The sequence below is a fragment of the Loxodonta africana genome, chromosome 24 (assembly GCF_030014295.1).
Source record: "Loxodonta africana isolate mLoxAfr1 chromosome 24, mLoxAfr1.hap2, whole genome shotgun sequence".
Lineage (NCBI taxonomy): Eukaryota > Metazoa > Chordata > Mammalia > Proboscidea > Elephantidae > Loxodonta > Loxodonta africana.
The window spans coordinates 26,307,661-26,330,804 of record NC_087365.1 but is presented as its reverse complement, the minus strand read 5'-3'; the positions used below and the strand labels follow the sequence as shown (position 1 = coordinate 26,330,804).

Below are 23,144 nucleotides of genomic sequence, written 5' to 3'. Positions count from 1 at the left end.
CAGATCGGCTCCAGTCACGCTCTGTGCATGGCTCTGGGGAGTGAAGATGGATGTGATACCCCGGGTGTATCCCATGGGAGACATCACCACCACAGACAGACTCACCATGGGTGAAGAGCTGGCAGCAGAATGCCAGTGGGCAGTCCAGGCAGGGCAGCTTCCCTGTAGTTTTGGTCTGAGCTCATTTTGAGGGTAAGAAAAGGGAGAAGACTACACACCAGGAAGAGGGAGCAGCCCGTGGCGGGGAGGGGGGAGCTCTGAGGCACAGAACGCTGGGCCACATCTAGGCTGGCACAAGAGGATCACACACCATAAAGTATAGCAGTGTGTGTGCGTGCGTGTGGGCATGTGCGCGTCCACACAGCACCCAGGGCTAGCAGTGAGGCCCAAGCAGGTCTTGCCAAGCCCCAAGTACCACAGGGCCAAGCCTCCAAGTCTGGACTTTCCCCAACTGCAGGGCTCAGAGGTTGGTGCTTGGCAGCGCCCTTTTTGGGCCTAAAATATAAGTCTCTTCACTATACCTGGGATGGTCTCGCTTCAGCTGGGATCAAGGAGAGAGCTTGCTGGAGGTGGGAGTATGAAAGGGAAAAATGGTAGGCTTTACTAAACCTACAGGACTTCAGTAGATCCCAAGGAAGTCAACTGACCAGCCAGAGACACACACCTAGTGACAGAGACGAGGCTAAAGTTCAAATCGTTCGATTCCCAATCCGGCCCAGCCTTAACCCACTGCAAGAATCCACAGCCCAAAATCCCTCAAGAAACTGCCCAAATATACGCTTTCCCTCCAGAATCATGATTTCCAGGAGCAAAGCCCAGGAATCTGCATTTTAGCCGGCTAGTTGCAGAACTCAGCCCCACCCACGCCTTCAGGCCCCAGCGTAGCTGCTCGGGCCGAGCCCTGGGTACACCCGCGGCCCCACAAGCCTCTTAATGCTGGGAGGCGCCTCCCCGGGTCCCAATCCAGCCCGCTGGCGGCGGCACTGCCACTGGACCTCTTCCGGAAAGTCCCCGCGCGGGGTCGCTGTCGGGCCGCGGCGCCCCCTCGCGGCCGCCGGAGTCGGTGGCGTGGGGTTAGGTTTGCCCACTGCTTCAAGCGATGCCCCTGCGTACTCTTTCTGGGAGTGATCTGTGTGGCCCCCACCCCACTGAGATCGGAGCAGGTGTCTTTGCTTCGACGGTGGAGGTCGCCCATGGCCTCAGATCAGCCTTCGAAAACCACTGCCCAACGCCTCGCGCCCCCGCACCCAGACAGGACCGCCCGCCCCCGCCGAGCGCGCCATGCTAGTGCGCGTGCCCAAACCAGCGTGCGCAGGCGCGGACGGGCCACGCAGCTGCCGTTGCTCACCCGGCTGCCAAGTGGAGCGACCTGTTACTAGAAGTTCCCGGGCTCGTAAGAAAGGGTGAGTGCGAGGCCACGAGGACAGCGGCCCAGGAAGGAACACTCACGGAGGGGTGCCCTTCTTTGGCCTGGCTGACTGGAGTAAAGAACTACAGCCCCCAGAGTACATTGCGCCTCAGGGTTGCGCGATGCAGTGACGTAAGGGGGTCTTGGCCGCTACCATTTCTCTGTTGGTGGGGGGCACCCTGTCGAGGGCTGATGACGCATCCTCTTGCGAGCTGGAGGGTTACTGGAGGTCAGCGTCGGATCTCTAGGCTCAGGTTCTTAAAGCGCTCTTTCGCAAACCTTCCTGTTTGGCTAATTTTACACTGATTTTTTTAATCTATTTAGCCTTATGTACGGATATCTGCTTATTTTGTACCCTTTAGCCCCCCCTTTCTACCGGTCCCTGGGCCAGCCAGACTCAAATAGCATAATTAGTATTACTTAATAATTTTTTTTGAAATAATTTCACACTTACAGAAAATTGTAAAAATTTTTGTATTCCGTTTAATAAGATTCACCAGTTGTTAACATTTTGCCCCATTTGATTTATTGTTTCTTTTCTCACTCTTTATTTTGGTTCCATCCTGGACCATTTGAGAGTTAGTTGCGGATATTACGCCCCTTTACCCCAAATATGGCGCAGTAGTTCAGAGCTTGGCTGCTAGCCGAAAGATAGGCAGTTCGAATCCACCAGCTACTCCTTAGAAATGCTAGGGGGCAGTTCTACTCTGTCCTGAAGGGTCACTATGAGTCGGAATCTACTGGACAGCTGGGGGTCTTTACCCCTAAATATAGGAGTCCCTGGGTGATGCAGACAGTTAAGCGCTGGACTACTAGCCAAAACATTGGCGGTTTGAACCAATCCAGAGGAGCTTCGGAAGACAGGCCTGGCGACCTGCTTCCTAGAGGTCACAGCCTTGAAAACCCTATGGAGCAGTTCTACTCTGCACACATGGAGTCACCATGAGTTGGAATCAACTCTACAGCAACTAAGAACCACCCCTAAATACACTGGTGTGCGTATTTTAAGAGCAAGGATATTACGCTACATTAAAAACTGGGAAATTGACATGGATCAGACTAACCCATACCTAACCCATAGTCCATATTCAAGTTTTTCCAGTTGTCCTAATAATGTCCTTTATTGAAATTACCTTTTTCTTTATCCAGGAGCCAATCCAGGAACACACATGTGTTCAGTCGGCAGGTCTCATTCAATCTGAAGCAGTTCCTCAGTGTTCCCTCAGCTTCCGTGTCTCTGACATTTGTCAGATTCCTGGCCCCTCATGTTGTAGATCTAGGTTTAGAGTTGTCAGAGTTTTCCACCCTCAGGCTTGGTTATTGATAGCTACACCAGAGGTGATGTTGACCAGGCACCATTATTCAAAGGCTGGGTGTGTCTTGGGCGGGTGAACAGGTCATATTCACAGACCCTTTCTGTGGGCGCCCACGGCAGGGTTTCCTGCTCGCCTCACCAAGGTCTCTGACTTCGCTGCAGCACTGCTGGGAGCCATGGTCCATGCCTTCCTCATCTACACCCTGCGGGCTCCGCACGCCGAGGACACCGGCTTCTGCCGAGTGCTCTACTCCTGCGTCTTTGGTGCTGAGAAGTCACCTGATGACCCAAGGCCACATGGTGCTGAGAGGGACAGGCTGCTCCGCAAGGAGCAGATTTTGGCCGTGGCCAGGTAACTGCCCAGCCCAGACCCAGACTTTCGCCCAACGCATGCCTGATTGTGGTAGTTTTCTGGGCAGCGCAGAGAAATGGAAGGACAAAGAAGCAGGGACAGAGTTTTAGAGTAGCGTTTCCCAAAGAGTCTTCCAAATTGTCCATAAGTAGTACACGAAAAGGGGTTAAAGAAATAATAATGATGTTACTGTAATTATAGTATTTATTGAGCTTGTAATTAGGTACTGAGGAGTCCCTGGGTAGTACAAATAGATAACACACTTGGCTACTAACTGTAAGGTTGGAGGTTTGATTCCACACAGAGGCACCTCAGAAGAAAGGCCTGGCAATCTACTTCTGACAAACCAGCCACTGAAAACCTTGTGGAGCACAGTTCCGTTCTGATACACACACGTTTGCCATGAGTCAGAATCGATTCCACAGCAGCTAGAAAGAAAGAAGTTACGTGCTGAGTCTTTTTCTGAACATGTCATGAATATTAACTCTTTTAATCCTGTAACAGTCTTTTGAGTTAGGTACAGTTATTATCCCCACCTTACTGATGAGTAAACTGAGATGAAGAGAGCTTAAGGAACTTATCTGCCAAAGGTTACACAGAAAGTGGCAGAGCCGGATGTGAGTGCAGGCAGGCAGACCCCAGTACAACTAAACATGCTTTGCAGTGCAAGACTTCTCAGGGCCTTTAGTATTCCTGGAGGCTTTGTGAATCTCTGAGGAGGGCAGGGTGTGGTATATGGTGACCATATGCCCAGAGCCTCCTGAAGGCCTGGGTTCCATAGGGCACACTTCGGGAAGGACTATTCCAGACTAGGGTGGCTGGCCTTAGAACCTCCCCTCCTCCTTGGGCCCAGACAGAGCCAGCAGGTGCCAGAGTCTCCTGGCCTCTGCATTCTGTGTGTGTGTGTGTACGGCGGGGGCGGGGGGGGGTTAATACTCTCGGGGCAACCCTGTGCCAGCCTCCCCGCCACCCCTTGTTCTTCTCGGCCTCCTCCTCTTCTCTGTAGCACAGAAATCTAAGCAAATGCTTTTAAAACCAGCCTGTTGAGTGCCCAACCCAACCCACTAAAAAAGTGCCCAAAGTGGAAGGTAATTCAGGAAGGATCAGAGGGTGGATTCAAAAGCTTTTTTCATTTGGGAGAGGGTTGCAGGATTGGACAAGGGAGGAAAAGTTGGACAGCTCAGGTTGGGCGATGCCTTTTATTCCACTTCTTATCACCTGCTTGTCTTTATGCTGAGGAGGCCTCGGTGAAGCAGGTAGGGCGGATCTTCTGCCTGGGTGTCCTTTCTAGTCCCAGAAGCTGTGTTCAAAACCTCTCTTCTCTTGGCCACATAGAGTGAAGTGCTCCCGTGCTGTGTGTCCCTGGGCAGGTCACTTAGTCTTTCAGGGCTTCAGTTTCCTCATCTGAGAAATGGGAATAGCACAGCGCCCAGCTACAGAGGTGGTTATGAGGATGACAGATGTTGATGTTTGTGTGGGCTGTGGTGGTAGCCTCACCAGGCCCCTCACTGCCAGCCTGACCCACTCACTCTCCCCAGGCAGGCGGAGTCCATGTGCCGGCTGCAGCAGCAGGCATCCGGCCATTCCTCCGTGGATCTGCCACCCCAGTCCTCAGATGAGCCAGCGTCCCTGCATGAGGCCCCACATGGGGCCTTCCGCCTGGCGGCAGGGGACCCTTTCCAGGAGCCACGGACGGTGGTCTGGCTAGGCGTGCTGTCCTTAGGCTTTGCGCTGGTGCTGGATGCTCACGAGAACCTGCTACTGGCCGAGGGCACTCTCCGGCTGCTGGCACGCTTCCTCTTTGACCACCTCCGCCTGCTGGCCCCCAGTGCCAATCTCCTGCTGCGGGCGGACCGTGTTGAGGCCATCCTCGCCCGCTTCCTGCCCCATGGTCAGCTGCTCTTCCTCAATGACCAGTTCGTCCAGGGTCTGGAGAAGGAGCTCAGTGCTGCCTGGCCCCTCTGACCCCCTCGTCAGGATGGGGCTGTCTGAGAGGGCACAGAGGGAGGAGAGAGGACAGACACAGCAAGGTGAAGCGTGACATCTGGTTTCTGCTCAGCCTGCACCCAGCTCTGATGTGCCACCATGCACAGGATAGGTGGACGGGACAACTGGCAGAAAAGGGGCTGGGCCAGGAGGTGGAGGAAAGGGCTCTAGCTGACCCCAGGCTTAGCAGAATCACAGAGCAGCACGTGCCTAGAGCAGATGCATGACTGATTCAGACCCTGCATTAGGCCCACTGCACTTCCGCTTGATCCACCTCTCCCCATCCCTGCCAGCCAGCCCTGCACATGCCTCCACCAGCCCCGCTACTGCCATGCTGGTGAGGAGGGGCTGCCCGGAACTCAGCCCACCTCTCCTTCTCAAACCCACAGTCATCTCAGGGCCGGGGGCAGGGGGGCGGGGCTCGCCTCCATGTGGACCATCATCAGTAAAGATTTTGTCAGCGAGGCCTGCTCAGAGTCAAGTCCCACCCACCACTTTTTTTTGGGAAAAATGCCTCAGCAGGGGGCTTCTATTGCTTCTTTGTTCTGACCCCATGCCTCCAGGTAATCCTGGGCTTCCCTTCTCTGCAGGGAGAGAAGGAGTCTGTCAGGTGGATGTGCGTGGCCTGGACCCAATGCCGGGAGCCTTCTCATTTTGAATTAAAACCAGCTGTGTGGTTTCACCCTCTGTTTCCGTGAGTTTGACTAATGAATGTGCGCCGCTGTGAGGGAGTGCCTCTGTGGATGATGGTCTGAGCCTTCCTTCGTGGTCAAAGATGGGGGTAAACTCCTTGTTGTCCCTAAGAGGCTTCTTGGGAGGCCTCCATCTCATGCCCTACATAATGGGTGTCTCCTTATGTGTCCCCTATGGATGGTGGTGCTTGCTTCCTTTGCCAAAGCGAGCATCACAGGTAGTGGGTAGGTGTGGATCCCTGAGAAGCAGAGCCTGAGACAAGGGTTGTGTGCAAGTGGTTGATGTGGGAGGTGATCCCAGGAAGCACTGAAAGGGGATTAAGGAAATGAGCTGAGGAAAAGAAGAGAAGGCAAGGCAGCCAGTTACCACTGTGGGTAGGGAGCTCAATCCCTCTGGTGGCCTCTGGGGACCAGTTTACAACATTCACCTCTGATCTCATCTGAGTAGTAAGAGAGATGGGGGTCTTTGTCCACTTATTCCCATCAGGGAGGTGGGAAATTCCCTCGATCTTTCTGCCCCCAGAAAAAGCCATCAGACAGTTTGAAGCTGGCCTGCTGCTGCACAGGGGTAAGTTTCAAAGGGATATGGGCGGGGTATTAAAACCTGCTGCCATCAAGTCAATTCTAATTCGTAGTGACCTTACAGGGCAGAGTAGAACTGTCCCACTGGGTTTCCAACAAACGGCTGGTGGATTCGAACTGCTGATGTTTTGGTTAGCAGCTGAGCTGTTAACCACTGTCCCACCAGGGTTATTTAATCAGCAGCTTCTAGTGGTGCTTTAAAATTATTAAATTGGAAGTAAAACTCAATTCACGTATGTTTTCATGATCTGCCTGGTACCTGGAGGTGGGGTTTTCTTGGCATGGGCAGGATGAGCATCCTCCCAGGTAGGCAGGGTACAGGTGCATGTGCCAGGTGTAGGCCCTACCTCATGCTTGCCCTTTGGCACCCAGTCTGGACTCTCCCATGCCCATTTAGGAGGCAGCCCTGATGATCAAGATTTTGTCCTACCAAGTCTGCAGCCAATGCCACTGGCCGTGCCACCTACCACCCCCACCATCCCCATTGGCAACGAGGCCACCTCTTCTTCTATCTTAGGGTACCACAAATCACCCTCTGTCTTTGAAGCAGAGTCTTCAGTCTGGCCTTGAAGACCTAAGAGGCCTGTACCATCATATCTCCTTCAGGGCAGGGTGGTTTTTCTAACCCTGTGGCACTGAAGACTGCTGCCCAGCTTGTTCTGGGTTTCAATACTTAACTTTTAAAAATTATTCGTATGCTTTATTGTAAACATTTAACAAACCTTTGTCAGATGTAACATTTAGTAACCCCTTAATCAAGGTTCTGAACATTTATTAAAGCAATTAAAGTGGCCTTGACTTTTTAAGATTTTTTAAAAATTAAGTTTTATTTTCTGACTAGGTAATACGTTCTCATGGCTCAGAAATCAAAATGATAAAAAGTTATCACTGAGAAAACTTACTTCCACCCCACCCACCCTGTTTGCTTCAATCCTCCCATAGATAATAGCTTTCTAGGCTTCCTGCAGACCTCCAATCTTTTCTTTTTACAAATACAACACATATGAACACGTTTTTATTTACTTTCTGCTCTGCATCATTTTTGTACACAAAAGGCAGCCTATTAAATATAGGATCCCGCATTTGCTTTTTTCACTAAATGCTGTATCCTGGAGATCTTTTCCTAGAACTATGGAAATAGCATCCTTACTCTTTTTTATTCTTATCTATCTTGTAGATATACTATAGTTTACTTAACAAATCTAAAAATTATTGTAAGGTATTTCAGGCTTACAAAAAGGTGCTTAGACTTTGTTTAGAATTATATAATGAGCATCCAGGTACCCAACTTAAAAAATAAAACCTAACGTTGTACATTAATGTCTGCTTTTATTTTTGTTAACTCCTTCCTTCTGTTTTTTTTTTCACTTTTTTTTTTGGTGAAAATGTACACAATAAAACACACCAATTCCAGTTTCTGCGTGTACAGTTCAGTGGCATTGATTACACTCTTCAAGTTGTGCAACCATTCTCGCCATCCTTTTCCAAATTGTTCCACCTCCATTAAGATAAACTCATTGCCCCCTAAGCTTCTCATCTTTGAGTTGCTGTTGTCAGTTTGATCACATAGAGATAATTTGTTAAAAGACTACAATGCTTAAGGCAGACATTCTTTACTAATTAAGCTAAGCTACTATTTGGTTTAAAGAAGACTTCAGGGGATATTTTTAGTTTAAAGTATTATCTCAGGGTAATAGTTTCAGAACTGCCCCAGGCGATCATCCAGCCTCAATGGCTCTAGAAAATCTCGATCAAAGAGAATTTTAAATTTCCCCCCTTTTGATCAGGATTCTTTTATAGATTTATACATTCAGTAATGGTAGTCGGGCACCATCCAGTTCTTCTGGTCTCATGGCAAAAGAAGCAGTTAGCCTCACATTACAGTTCCTCCTCCAATTCCTGATTCCCCTTTCTCTGCTGCTCCAGGAAAAGAGAGACTAATTGCTATGCCTTGGAATGACTGTTCACACATTTTTAAGATACAAGGTAGACACTATCTACCCAAACTGTTAAGTAGAAAAGAGACTTTAAAAACAATATTATGCCAATTGACTGGATTGTCCCACGAGACTATGACCCTAAATCTCCAAATCAAGAAACAAAATGGTTGTACATAAGCTACATCACAGCTGCTCTTTTTGGTTGCTATTGTAAAAACATAAATGTAACTCAGTATTTACCAATTCAGCCTTTTTTAGGTGTACAGCTTAGTGACATCAATTATGTTAATCAGGTTGTACAACCATTGCCCTTAGTCAATGCCAAATTTCCCATCACCGTGAACAGAAACTCATTGCTTCCTTCCTTCTGTTTTCATTTGGTTTATCTCTTTTTAAGGGTGCCTGATTCTTCTCTTTTCAGTCTTTTCTATTCTCTTTAACATTACAAATTCTTTAATAAAATAATCAAAAGGTTGGTTTGAGCTTTCTATACCTCCAGTTGTTTTAGGAACCCAAGTGCAGTCAGTATTTTCCCAAACTGACAATAACTGTAGAAAATTGTCTTTGAGAAAGCAGGCAATTCTTCAGAGTAGGAATTTAAACAAAATATCATTTTTAAAAAGTTCTGTCAGATGTAGATTAATTTACAAAGCACATGTACATATTTTAATCTTTGATATAGTTGAATTTATTATTTTAATCTTTCTTATTTAGGAATATTAAAAGTTATAATTCTCCTCTGACCATTCCTTCAGTTTTGTCCCATAGGTTTTGGCATGTGTTGTTTTCACTACTGACATGTTCTGGAAATTCTTTTATTTCCTCTTTGATTTCTTATTTCTATATGACCTCATATTTCTATATTCTATGTTAAAAAAAAATTTGGAGCTTTTGGCTTGATGTTTTTGCCTGGGTACCCCACAGATTCTTCATTTTTAAATTTTGGTTAAGTAGAGGGTCATTGAAAATGGGGGAAAACCTTGGTGAGGTGGATTGACACCATAGCCACAATAGTGGGCTCAAATTTACCAACGATCATGAAGATGGCACAGGACAGAGCAATGTTTTGTCCTGTTATATATAAGGTCACTCTGAGTCAGAGCTGACTCAATGGCAGCTAACAACATTACTAGACTGTATCTTACACTGTGTTTTTCATATGTAGGTTTCAGTCTTTTTTTATGTCTGAAACATTTCAAGTTGTGCAACCATTCTTTCAATCCTTTTCCAAATTATTCCACCACCATTAAGATAAACTCACTGTCCCCATCTGTACACAGCTATTGTATTTCATTGCTTTGTTCCCAATTATGCATTGCAATTATGTATTCCAGTTATGCATCTTGGCTCTCCGTTGCCTATCTTCTATACCTGTTTTTTTTTTTTTTTCTTCCCTTAATCCTTTTAATGTGGTAGATCTCAGAAAGCACCAAAAAGAAAAATCACTTCCTGAAGATGTATCTCTTATTTGCAATGAGGTAGGAACTGCAATGAGTAAGGCTGGGAATAAAGGCCTCACTAGACCCAGTTGAGTTTAATCGAAGCAACAGCCTGTAGGCTGTGAAGTTCATCAGGCTCACTTCTGTGCTCCAGATATCTGTCTTCTGGGTGGTTACAAATCTTTCACCCTTGTTGGGCTGGCCCATCCCTTAGTATTCAAATTCAGGTTGCTTGAACTCCTACCCTACCTGTAATGGGAACACCCAGTAATATCCCCAGCATCTCTGGGGGTTCACATAGGACTTATATGTCTCCTGAGCATCACTTGTTCTAATTTTCTGCCAGTTTCACTATGTCTCAGGGAATGTGCTTGTTCTCTGTGTCCTGATGTGTGTATCCAAACACTGAACACACACCCTTTCTCTTGATGCCGCCAAAGAATCAGGCATTTGGGTATAGTAGACTTTTACTAATGTTTAGGGAGGATAGAGGAGAGCTAATTAGCCCTAGTGGTGTAACGGTTAAGCGCTCAACTGTTAACTGAAAGGTCAGCAGTTGGAACCTACCAGCAGCTCTGCAGGAGAAAAGACCTGGTGATCTGCTCCCATAAAGATTTCAGCCTAGGAAACCCTATGGGGAAGTTCTACTCTGTCCTATAGGGTTGTCTTGAGTCAGAATCGACTTGACAGCACACAACATCTTATGGAATGATAGACCGCAAACCATAGAACTGATTGTTAGACACTCCCATTCCTCCAGGTCTTGTAACCAGTCTCCCTGCGGGGATTTTCTCATGTCTCATCTCCAGCTGGGACCTCAGCCTCCCATCCTCAAATTTCAGGGTGCTCCCTTCTCTTCTCTCTGGTCTCCAGCACCTTCATTTCTCATTTCCTGTTCATATTGAGCAGTGTAGGCTCCATGCTCCACCCAACTTGGCTCCAGACCTACTTTTTTTTTTTTTATTAACTTTTATTGAGCTTCAAGTGAACGTTTACAAATCAAGTCAGACTGTCACATATAAGTTTATATACACCTTACTCCGTACTCCCACTTGCTCTCCCCCTAATGAGTCAGCCCTTCCAGTCTCTCCTTTCGTGACAATTTTGCCAGCTTCCAGCTCTCTCTATCCTCCAATCCCCCCTCCAGACAGGAGATGCCAACGCAGTCTCAAGTAACCACTTGATATAATTAGCTCACTCTTCATCAGCATCTCTCACCTACCCACTGTCCAGTCCCTTTCATGTCTGATGAGTTGTCTTCGGGGATGGTTCCTGTCCTGTGCCAACAGAAGGTTTGGGGACCATGACCACCGGGATTCCTCTAGTCTCAGTCAGACCATTAAGTATGGTCTTTTTATGAGAATCTGGGGTCTGCATCCCACTGATCTCCTGCTCCCTCAGGGGTTCTCTGTTGTGCTCCCTGTCAGGGCAGTCATGGATTGTGGCCGGGCGCCAACTAGTTCTTCTGGTCTCAGGATGATGTAGGTCTCTGGTTCATGTGGCCCTTTCTGTCTCTTGGGCTCTTAGTTGTCGTGTGACCTTGGTGTTCTTCATTCTCCTTTGCTCCAGGTGGGTTGAGACCAATTGATGCATCTTAGATGGCTGCTTGTTAGCATTTAAGACCCCAGACGCCACATTTCAAAGTGGGATGCAGAATGTTTTCATAATAGAATTATTTTGCCAATTGACTTAGAAGTCCCCTTAAACCATGGTCCCCAAACGCCCGCCCTTGCTCCGCTGACCTTTGAAGCATTCAGTTTATCCCGGAAACTTCTTTGCTTTTGGTCCAGTCCAGTTGAGCTGACCTTCCCTGTATTGAGTATTGTCCTTCCCTTCACCTAAAGCAGTTCTTATCTACTAATTAATCAGTAAAAAACCCTCTCCCACCCTCCCTCCCTCCCCACCTTGTAACCACAAAAGTATGTGTTCTTTTCAGTTTCTACTATTTCTCAAGATCTTATAATAGTGGTCTTATACAATATTTGTCCTTTTGCCTCTGACTAATTTCACTCAGCATAATGCCTTCCAGGTTCCTCCATGTTATGACATGTTTCACAGATTCGTCACTGTTCTTTATTGATGCGTAGTATTCCATTGTGTGAATATACCACAATTTATCTAACCATTCATCCGTTGATGGACACCTTGGTTGCTTCCAGCTTTTTGCTATTGTAAACAGAGCTGCAATAAACATGGGTGTGCATATATCTGTTTGTATGAAGGCTCTTGTATCTCTAGGGTATATTCCGAGGAGTGGGATTTCTGGGTTGTATGGTAGTTTTATTTCTAACTGTTTAAGATAACGCCAGATAGATTTCCAAAGTGGTTGTACCATTTTACGTTCCCACCAGCAGTGTATAAGAGTTCCAATCTCTCCGCAGCCTCTCCAACATTTATTATTTTGTGTTTTTTGGATTAATGCCAGCCTTGTTGGAGTGAGATGGAATCTCATCGTGGTTTTAATTTGCATTTCTCTAATGGCTAACGGTCGAGAGCATTTTCTCATGTATCTGTTAGCTGCCTGAATATCTTTCTTTAGTGAAGTGTGTGTTCATATCCTTTGCCCACTTCTTGATTGGGTTGTTCGTCTTTTTGTGGTTGAGTTTTGACAGAATCATATAGATTTTAGAGATCAGGCGCTGGTCGGAGATGTCATAGCTGAAAATTCTTTCCCAGTCTGTAGGTGGTCTTTTTACTCTTTTGGTGAAGTCTTTACATGAGCATAGGTGTTTGATTTTTAGGAGCTCCCAGTTATCTGGTTTCTCTTCATTGTTTTTGGTAATGTTTTGTATTCTGTTTATGCCTTGTATTAGGGCTCCTAAGCTTGTCCCTATTTTTTCTTCCATGATCTTTATTGTTTTAGTCTTTATGTTTAGGTCTTTGATCCACTTGGAGTTAGTTTTTGTGCATGGTGTGAGGTATGGGTCCTGTTTCATTTTTTTGCAAATGGATATCCAGTTATGCCAGCACCATTTGTTAAAAAGACTATCTTTTCCCCAATTAACTGACACTGGACCTTTGTCAAATATCAGCTGCTCATATGTGGATGGATTTATATCTGGGTTCTCAATTCTGTTCCACTTGTCTATGTGCCTGTTGTTGTACCAATACCAGGCTGTTTTGACTACTGTGGCTGTATAATAGGTTCTGAAATCAGGTAGAGTGAGGCCTCCCACTTTGTTCTTCTTTTTCAGTAATGCTTTGCTTATCCGAGGCTTCTTTCCCTTCCATATGAAGTTGGTGATTTGTTTCTCTATCACCTTAAAAAATGACATTGGAATTTGGATCGGAAGTGCATTGTATGTATAGATGGCTTTTGGTAGAATAGACATTTTTACTATGTTAAGTCTTCCTATCCATGAGCAAGGTATGTTTTTCCACTTAAGTATGTCGTTTTTAATTTCTTGTAGTAGAGCTTTGTAGTTTTCTTTGTATAGGTCTTTTACATCCTTGGTAAGATTTATTCCTAAACATTTTATCTTCTTGGGGGCTACTGTGAATGGTATTGATTTGATTATTTCCTCTTCGATGTTCTTTTTGTTGATGTAGAGGAATCCAAGTGATTTTTGTATGTTTATCTTATAACCTGAGACTCTGCCAAACTCTTCTATTAGTTTCAGTAGTTTTCTGGTGGATTCGTTGGGGTTTTCTGTGTATAAGATCATGTCATCTGCAAATAGAGATAATTTTACTTCCTCTTTGCCAATCCAGATGCCCTTTATTTCTTTCAGACCTACTTTTTGGTATCCTAAAACTCAGAGCTGTGCCTGCTTAAAAAGACAAAGGAAAACACTGCTCCAGGGCTCCATCTCCAGCAGCTCCAAGCACATTTCCAACCCAGCTGTGAAACTGCAAACTCCAGTGGAACATGATTAAACTCTTAGGCAAGACTTTTTTCCCCATTAATTAAGGTGAAGGTGAAGGGGATCATAAAAAGATGTCTCCTCCCAGAGATAAATGATGTATTCACCTTAAGAGGCAGAAGTAGCTATACTAAACAGCTTCCCCCTGTGATATATGTTTATTTGTGTATTATTTAGTTGAATGTTTCTTTTTCCCATCAGGTTATAATCTCCAGGAGGGCTTATATTCTATCTCTTTTATTTTTTGCATTATACCCAATGCCTGGCACAGTATCTGGCACAAAGTTTAAAAAAACAAACAACCAGTTGCCATCAAGTGGATTCCAACCCATGGCTACCCCATGCGTGCCAGAGTAGAGCTGTGCTCTGTACAGCTTTCGGTGGCTGAATTTTCTAAGTAGATTGCCCATCCTTTCTTCCAAGGTGCCTCTGGGTAAACTTGAACCTCCAACCTTTTGGTTAGCAGCCTTGGGCATTGACTGTTTGCACCACTCAGGGACTCTTCACATAGTAGGTGCCCAATATATATTGAATGACCAAACGAATGAATGAGTAGGTGGTTTCTAGTCCCTTGTGGCCAGATACTCTGCAACATCATCATGTAACATCTTCATCTTTCTTATGGGAAGCAGATAGAAACGATTGACTGTTATCTCCCAATGATGGTACTGTCAGGACCTCTTGTCCATTTCCCAAAAGATAAGCTGCACATTATGGCAAAGGAGGCGATACTGTGGCATCTGCAAGGTCCCGGACAGAAGTCTCACTGTATTTATTCAGAGTCATGCTGGCTTGCTTTCTACATGGGCTTTTTTTTTTAAATAATATTTTATTGTATTTTCGGTGAAAGTTTACACAGCAAACTAGGTTCTCATGTGACAATTTCTACACAAGTTGTTCAGTGACGTTAGTTATATTTTTCACAATGTGTTAACATTCTCATTAATTGCATTCTGGTTGTTCTGTTTCCAGTACTTTAGTTTCCCTGTTCCCCTTGTCTCTCATCTTTGCTTTAGAGTAATTGTTGACCTTTTGGTCTCATATAGAAGTTTTTTTAATGGAGCCCCATACTCATGGATAATGCCCTTTATTTTGTGTGCCAATCTGTTATTTAGCTAAAAGGTGGGATAGTTTCAATTCCAGGTTTAAAGAGTATCTCAGGGTGATAGTTTAAAGGAGGCTTCTAGTCTCAACCAGTCCAGTAAGTCTGGACTTTTTAAGAATCTGAGTTCTGTTCCACATTTTTCTTCCGCTCTATCCAGGTCTATCTACCATGGCCCTAAACAGAACAGTCGGTAGTGGTAACCGGGCACCATCTAGTTCTTCTGGTTTCAGGGTAGATGAGGCTGTGGCTTGTGTAGGCTAGTTTCTTCTCTGAGATTTTGGTTTCCATCTTACTCTTTTGTTGCTGATGAATAGAGAGCAATAGTTGTATCTTAGATGGCTGCTTGCAAGCTTTTAAGACCCCAGAAGCTACTCAGCTCACTAGGATGCAGAATGTGAACTTTGTGGTGCCAGTTGGCTGAGTTGTCCCATGAGACTTAAGGACCTAACCTGTCAAACCCAGAAGACCATTCTCACGAGGAGTTCTGTTATGTCTGAGAAGTATCTATAACTGTGTCATCTATGAATACATATGTATTCACACACATATCTATATAGATACTTGTATCTGTGCACACATATGTACTCACCTGTACCCACCTGTACACATGTATGCCTATATACCTACATATGTGACCAGACACTCGTTTTTCAGGTATTGTTGGTTTTGTTGCCAGATTATATATGTCATAATCCTTAGCTCAAACATTCTTTTCTCTTGTGCACTTCTTAGTGGCATCATTTGCTTTGGTCAAGCTGTGCTCATTGCACCCACATTTATTCTACTTTTCCCATCACCAAAAATAATAAGAATCTACAATCTAGACAGTAAATTCCCCTTCCCCCACCTATCCATCCCTGGTAACCACCAATGAACATTGGTCACTGTATATATATATGTTCTTGTCTTCTTATAAAAGTGAAATCATACAATATTTGTTCTTATATGATTGACTTATTTCACTTTAGCATTATGTCCTCTAGATCCATCCATGTTACAATATGTTTTGCAGACTCATCATTGTTCTTTATGGTTGTGTAGTATCCCATTGTATGTATGTACGGTATTTTGCTGATCTGTCCATCCACTGAGGGGCACTTAGGCTGTTTCCATTTTTATGCTATTTGAATAATGCTGCGATGAACATAGGTATGCATATGTCTGTTCGTGTCACTTCTATTAGGACTGTAGGGTATCTACCTAGGAGTGGGGTTGCTGGATCATAGGGTAGTTCTATTTCTAGTTTTTTGAGGAACCACCATACCATTTTCCATAGTGGTTGTACCATTTTACAGTCCCACCAACAATGGATAAGGGTTCCAGTCTGCCTACATCCTTGCCAACATTTGTTGTTGTCTGTTTTTATTCATCAGTGCCATTTTAGCCAGGGTGAGATGGTATCTTGTTGTTTTGTTTGGCATCTCTCTAATGGCTAATGATCTTGACCATCTTTTCAAGTGTTTGTTGGCCACTTTTGCTGAATTTTCTCTTCTGTGAAGTGTCTGTTCATGTCCTTTACCCATTTTTTAACTGGGTTGTTTGTCTTTTTGTTGTTGAGTTGTGGAAATTTTCTATATGTTTTAGAGGTTAGACCCTTATTGGATATGTCGTTTCTGAAGATTTTTTTTCTCATTCTGTAGGTTGCCTATTTACTCTTTTGATACTCTTTTTTTTTTTATGTACTTGAAGTGAATGTTTACAGTTCAAGTTAGTTTCTCATGCAAAAATATATACATACATTGTTATGTGACCCTAGTTGCTCTCCCTATAATGTGACAGCATACTCCTTTTCCACCCCAGATTTCTCGTGTCCATTCAATCACCTCCTGTCCCCCTCTGCCTTCTCATCTGGCTGCCCATTTAGTCTCATGTATCTACTTGAGGTAACAAGCACACTCTTCACTAGTATCATTTTATGTTTTATAGTCCAGTCTAGTCTTTTTCTGAAAAGTTGACTTTGGGAATGGTTTTAGTCTTTGGGGTAACAGAGAGTCCAGGGTCATGTCTTCTGGGGTCCCTCCAGTCTCAGCCAGACCGTTAAATCTGGACTTTTTACTAGAATTGGAGTTCTGCATCCCACTTTTCTCCCGCCCCATCAGGGACTCTCTGTTGTGTTCCCTGTCAGGGCAGTCATTGGTGGTAGCCGGGCACCATCTAATTATTCTAGTAAAGTCTTTTTTTTTTTCTTTTTCTAATTTTTATTGTGCTTTAAGTGAAAGTTTACAAATCAGGTCAGTCTCTCATATGAAAATTTATATACACCTTGCTATATACTTCTAATTGCTCTCTCCCTAATGAGACAGCATACTCCTTCTCTCCATCCTCTATTTCTATGTCCATTCACCCAGCTTCTGTCTCCCTCTGCCTTCTCATCTCCCCTCCAGACAGGAGCTGCCCACATAGTCTCATGTGTCCAGTTGATCCAAGAAGCTCACTCCTCACCAATATCATTTTCTATCTTACAGTCCAGTCCAATCCCTGCCTGAAGAGTTGGCTTTGGGAATGGTTTCTATCTTGGGCTAACAGAAAGTCTGGGGACCATGACCTCTGGGGCCCTTCTAGTCTCAGTCAGACCATTAAGTCTGGTCTTCTTACGAGAATTTGAGGTCTACATCCCACTGCTCTCCTGCCCGCTCAGGGGTTCTCTGTTGTGTTCCCTGTCAGGGCAGTTATTGGGTATAGCCAGGCACCATCTAGTTTTTCTGGTCTCAGGCTGATATAGTCTCCAGTTTATGTGGCCATTTCTGTCTCTTGGACTCATAATTACCTTGTGTCTTTGGTGTTCTTGATTCTGCTTTGCTCCAGGTGGGTTGAGACCAATTGACGTATCTTAGATGGCCACTCGCTAGCATTTAAGACCCCAGAAGCCACTCTCCAAAGTGGGATGCAGAATGTTTTCTTAATAGATTTTATTATGCCAATTGACCTAGATGTCCCCTGAAACCATGGTCCCAAAACCCTCGCCCCTGCTACACTGGCCTTCAAAGCATTCAGTTTATTCAGGAAACTTTTTTGCTTTTGGTTTACTCCATTTGTGCTGACCTCTCCTGTATTGTGTGTTGCCTTTCCCTTCACCTAAAATAGTTCTTGTCTATTGTCTAATTAGTGAATACCTCTCTCCCTCCCTCCCCTAACCGTCAAAGAATATGTGCTTCTCTGTTTAAACTACTTCTTGAGTTCTTATAATGGTGGTCTTATACAATATTTGTCCTTTTGTAGCTAATTTCACTCAGCATAATGCCTTCCAGATTCCTCCATGTTATGAAGTGTTTCACGGATTCATCACTGTTATTTATTGATGCGTAGTATTCCGTTATGTGAGTATACCATAATTTATTTATCTGTTCATCTGTTGATGGGGACCTTGGTTGCTTCCATCTTTTTGCTATGGTAAACAGTGCTGCAATGAATATAGGTGTGCATATATCCATTTGTGTAAAGGCTATTATTTCTCTAAGATATATTCCAAGGAGTGGGATTGCTGGAGTGTATGGTAGTTCTATTTCTAGCTTTTTAAGGAAGCGCCAAATCAATTTCCAAAGTGCTTGTGCCATTTTACATTCCCGCCAGCAATATATAAGTGTTCCAGTCTCTCCACAACCTCTCCAACATTTATTAGTTTGTGTTTTTTGGATTAATGCCAGCCTTGTTGTTGGAGCGAGATGGAATCTCATGGTAGTTTTGATTTGCATTTTTCTAATGGCTAATGATTGTGAACATTTCCTCACATATCTGTTAGCTACCTGAATGTCCTCTTTAGTGAAGGGCCTGTTCATATCCTTTGCCCATTTTTTAATTGGGTGATTTGCCTTTTGTTGTCTAGTTTTTGCAGTATCATGTACGTTTTAGAGATCAGACGCTGATCAGAAACGTCATAGCTAAAAACTTTTTCCCAGTCTGTAGGTAATCTTTTTACTCTTTTGGTAAAGTCTTTGGATGAGCATAGGTGTTTGATTTTTAGGAGCTCCCAGTTATCTAGTTTCTCTTCTGGTGTTTGTGCATTGTTAGTAATGTTTTATATACTGTTTATGCCATGTATTAGGCTCCCAGCATTGTCCCTATTTTTTCTACCATGATCTTTATCATTTTAGATTTTATATTTAGGTCTTTGATCCATTTTGAGTTAGTTTTTGTGCATGGAGTGAGGTATGGGTCTTGTTTCATTTTTTTGCGGATGGATATACAGTTATGCCAGCACCGTTTGTTAAAGAGACTGTCTTTTCCCCATTTAACTGACTTTGGGCCTTTGTCAAATATCAGCTGCTCATATGTGGATGGATTTATGTCTGAATTCTCAATTCTGTTCCACTGGTCTATATGTCTGTTGTTGTACCAGTACCAGGCTGTTCTGACTACTGCGGCAGTATAATAGCTTCTAAAATCAAGTAGTGTGAGGCCTCCCACTTTGTTCTTCTTTTCCAGTAATGATTTACTTATCCAGGGCCTCTTTCCCTTCCATAGGAAGTTGGTGATTTGTTTCTCTATCTCATTAAAAAATGTTGTTGGAATTTGGACCGGAATTGCATTGTATCTGTAGATCACTATTGGTAGAACAGATACTTTTACAATGTTAAGTCTTCCTATTCATGAGCAAGGTATGTTTTTCCACGTATATAGGTCTCTTTTGGTTTCTTGCAGTAGTGTCTTGTTGTTTTCTTTGTATAGGTCTTTTATGTCTCTGGTAAGATTTATTCCTAAGTATTTTATCTTCTTGGGGGCTACTGTAAATAGTATTGATTTGGTGATTTCCTCTTTGATGTTCTTTTTGTTGGTGTAGAGGAATCCAACTGATTTTTGTATGTTTATCTTGTATCCTGATAATCTGCTGAACTCTATTACTTTCAGTAGTTTTCTTGAGGATTCCTTAGGGTTTTCTGTGTATAAGTTCATGTCATCTGCAAATAGAGACACTTTTACTTTTTCCTTGCCAATCCGGATGCCCTTTATTTCTTTATCTAGCCTAATTGCTCTGGCTAGGCCCTCCAGCAGGATGTTGAATAAGAGTAGTGATAAACAGCATCCTTGACTGGTTCCTGATCTCAAGGGGAATGCTTTCAGACTCTCTCCATTTAGGATATGTTGGCTGTTGGCTTTGTATAAATGCCCTTTATTATGTTGAGGAATTTTCCTTCTATTCCTATTTTGTTGAGAATTTTTATCATGAATGGGTGTTGAACTTTGTCAAATGCCTTTTCTGCATCAATTGATAAGATTATGTGGTTCTCGTCTTTTGTTTTATTTATATGATGGATTACATTAATTGATTTTCTAATGTTGAGCCATCCCTGCATACCTGGTATGAATCCCACTTGGTCATAGTGAATTATTTTTTTGATATGTTGTTGAATTCTATTGGCTAGAATTTTAAGGATTTTTTCAACTAAGTTAATGAGGGATATAGGTCTGTAATTTTCTTTTTTTTGTGGCATCTTTACCTGGTTTTGGTAGCAAGGATATGCTGGTTTCATAGAATGAGTTTGGGAGTATTTCATCATTTTCTATACTCTGAAGTACCTTTAGTAGTAGTGGTGTTAACTCTTCTCTGAAAGTTTGGTAGAACTCTCCAGTGAAGCCGTCTGGGCCTGGGCTTTTTTTGTTGGGAGTTTTTTAAATACCTTTTTAATCTCTTCTTTTGTTATGGGTTTAGTTAGTTGTTCTACCTCTGTCTGTGTTAGTTTAGGTAGGTAGTGTGTTTCTAGGAATTCATCCATTTCTTCTAGGTTTTCAAATTTGATAGAGTACAATTTTTTTTTGTAGTAGTCTGGTATGAGTCTTTTAATTTCAGTTGGGTCTGTTGTGATATCACCCATCTCATTTCTTATTTCTCTCCTGTTTTTCTTTTGTCAGTTTGGCCAATGATTTATCAATTTTGTTAATTTTTTTCAAAGAGCCAGCTTTTGGTCTTCTTAACTCTTTCAATTGTTTTTCTGTTTTCTATCTCATTTAATTCTGCTCTAATTTTTATTATTTGCTTTCTTCTGATGCCTGAGGATTTCTTTTGTTTCTCTCTTTCCATTTGTTCAAGTTAAGGGATAATTCTTTGATTTTGGCACTATTTTCTTTTTGTATGTGTGCATTTATTGATATAAATTGACCTCAGAGCACTGCTTTAGCTGTGTCCCAAAGGTTCTGATAGGAAGTGTTTTCATTCTCACTGGATTCTATGAATTTCTTTATTCCATCCTTAATGTCTTCTATGACCCAGCCGTTTTTGAGCAGGGTATTACTCAGTATCCAAGTGTTTGATTTCTTTTCCCTGCTTTTTCTGTTATTTATTTCTACTTTTATGGCCTTATGGTCAGAGAAGATGCTTTGTAATATTCCAGTGTTTTGGATTCTGCTAAGCCTTGCTTTATGACCTAATACGTGGTCTATTCTAGAGAATGTTCCATGTGCGCTAGAAAAGAAAGTATACTTGGCTGCTGTTGGGTGGAGCATTCTGTATATGTCTATGAGGTCAAATTAGTTGATTGTGGCACTTAGATCTTCCGTGTCTTTTTTGAGCTTCTTTCTGGATGTTCTGTCCTTCACCGAAAGTGGTGTGTCGAAGTCTCCTACTGTTATTGTGGAGCTGTCTATCTCATTTTCAGTGCTGTTAGAGTTTGTTTTATGTATCTTGCAGCCATGTCATTGGGTGCATAAATAATATAGTTATATCCTCCTGGTATATTGTCCCTTTAGTCATTATGTTGTGTCCTTATGCTTTGTGGTGGATTTAACTTTAGTCTATTTTGTCAGAAATTAATATTGCCATTGCTGCTCTTTTTTGATTGTTGTTTGCTTGATATGTTTTTTTCATCCTTTGGGTTTTAGTTTATTTGTGTCTCTAAGTCTCAGGTGTGTCTCCTGTAGGCAGCGTATACACAGATCCTGTTTTTTTTTAATCCATTCTGCCATTCTCTGTCTCTGTATTGGTGCATTTAGTCCATTTACATTCGGTGTAATTATGGATAGGTATGAATATAGTGCTATCATTTTGATGTCTTTTTTTGTGTGTTGTTGACAGTTTCTTTTTCTCACTTAATTTTTTGTGCTGAGTAGTTTATAGATTGTCTTTTCCTCTTATTTGTTGTTGTTGATTTTGTTTCTGCTGAGTCTCTATTTTTTTCTTGTATTTTATTTTGACAAGTAGGATTGTTAGTCTCCTTTATGGTTACCTTAATATTTACCCCTATTTTTCTAACTTTAGACCTAACCTTTATTTCTTTATTTCACTTTGTCTTCCTCTCCATATGAAAAATCTATGACTACATTTCTTTGTCACTCTTTATTATTTTAATTGTTGTCTTTTTTTACATAATGACATCACTGTTTCCCTGTTTTGAGTGTATTTTATCCTGATTTATTTTTGTGATTTCCCTATCTGCGTTGACATCTGGTTGCTCTGTCCTGTGTTCTAGTGTTATATTGATATCTGATATTATTGATTTTCTAGCCAGAGAACTCCTTTAAGTATTTCTTGTAGTTTTGGTTTGGTCTTTATGAATTCCTTAAACTTCTGTTTATCTGGAAATATCCTGGTTTTACCTTCATATTTGAGAGACAGTTTTGCTGGATATATGATTCTTGGCTGGTAATTTTTTTTCCTTCAATGCTTTACATAAGTCATCCCATTGCCTTCTTGCCTGCGTGGTTTCTGCTGAGTAGTCTGAGCTTATTCTTATTGACTCTCCTTTGTAGATGACTTTTCGTTTATCCCTGGCCACTCTTAAAATTCTCTCTTTATCTTTGGTTTTGACAAGTTTGATTATAATATGTCTTGGTGACTTTCTTTTGAGGTCTAGCTTATTTGGCATTTGGTGAGAATCTTGGATAGATACTTTCTCATCTTTCACGATATCAGGGAAGTTTTCTGCCAACAAATCTACAACAATTCTCTCTTTATTTTCTGGGTGTCCCTCCCTGTCCTGGTACTGTAATCACTCATAGGTTATTTCTCTTGATAGAGTCCCACATGATTCTTAGGGTTTCTTCATTTTTTCAAAATTATTTTATCTGATTTTTCTTTGAATATATTGGTGCCAAGTGTTTTATTTTCAATCTCACTAATTCCGCCTTCCACTTCCTCAATTCTGCTCCTCTAACTTTCTACTGAGTTGTCTAATTCTGTAATTTTATTGTTAATCTTTTGAATTTCTGATTGCTGTCTCTTTATAGATTCTTGCAGCATATTAAATTTTTCATTATGTTCCTGAACAACCTTTTTCATTTCTTCTACTGCTTTATTGTGTGTTCCTTGGCTTGTTCTGCATTTTACCTGATCTCCTGCCTGATATCTTGAAGACTTCTGTGTATTAATCTTTTGTGTTTTGCATCTGGTAATTCCAGGAAGGCACCTTCATCCAGAAGATTCCTCGATTCTTTGTTTTGAGAGCTTGTTGAAGTGATCATGGTCTGCTTCTTTATGTGATTTGATATTGAGTGTCGTCTCCAAGCCATCTATAAGTTATTGTATTAGTTTA

The 23,144-nt window shown here is 42.8% G+C and overlaps 1 protein-coding gene across 2 annotated transcripts; it reads left to right on the top strand.

Annotated features, from left to right (window-relative positions):
* Positions 1-1,288: 1,288 nt before the first annotated feature.
* Positions 1,289-10,988, top strand: AP5S1 (adaptor related protein complex 5 subunit sigma 1). Of its 2 annotated transcripts, XR_775751.3 has the most exons (4): positions 1,289-1,403; positions 2,886-3,075; positions 4,614-5,105; positions 5,652-10,988. XR_775751.3 is itself a non-coding variant. In XM_010591550.3 (3 exons), exons 2-3 carry the CDS (start codon positions 2,900-2,902, stop codon positions 5,038-5,040), a joined length of 603 nt encoding a protein of 200 aa, XP_010589852.1. In that variant the 5' UTR covers positions 1,290-1,403; positions 2,886-2,899; the 3' UTR covers positions 5,041-10,965. The 2 variants fall into 2 exon arrangements, 1 of the variants encoding a protein (XP_010589852.1); XM_010591550.3 differs by having other exon boundaries at positions 1,290-1,403; positions 4,614-10,965.
* The last annotated feature ends 12,156 nt before the right edge of the window (positions 10,989-23,144 follow it).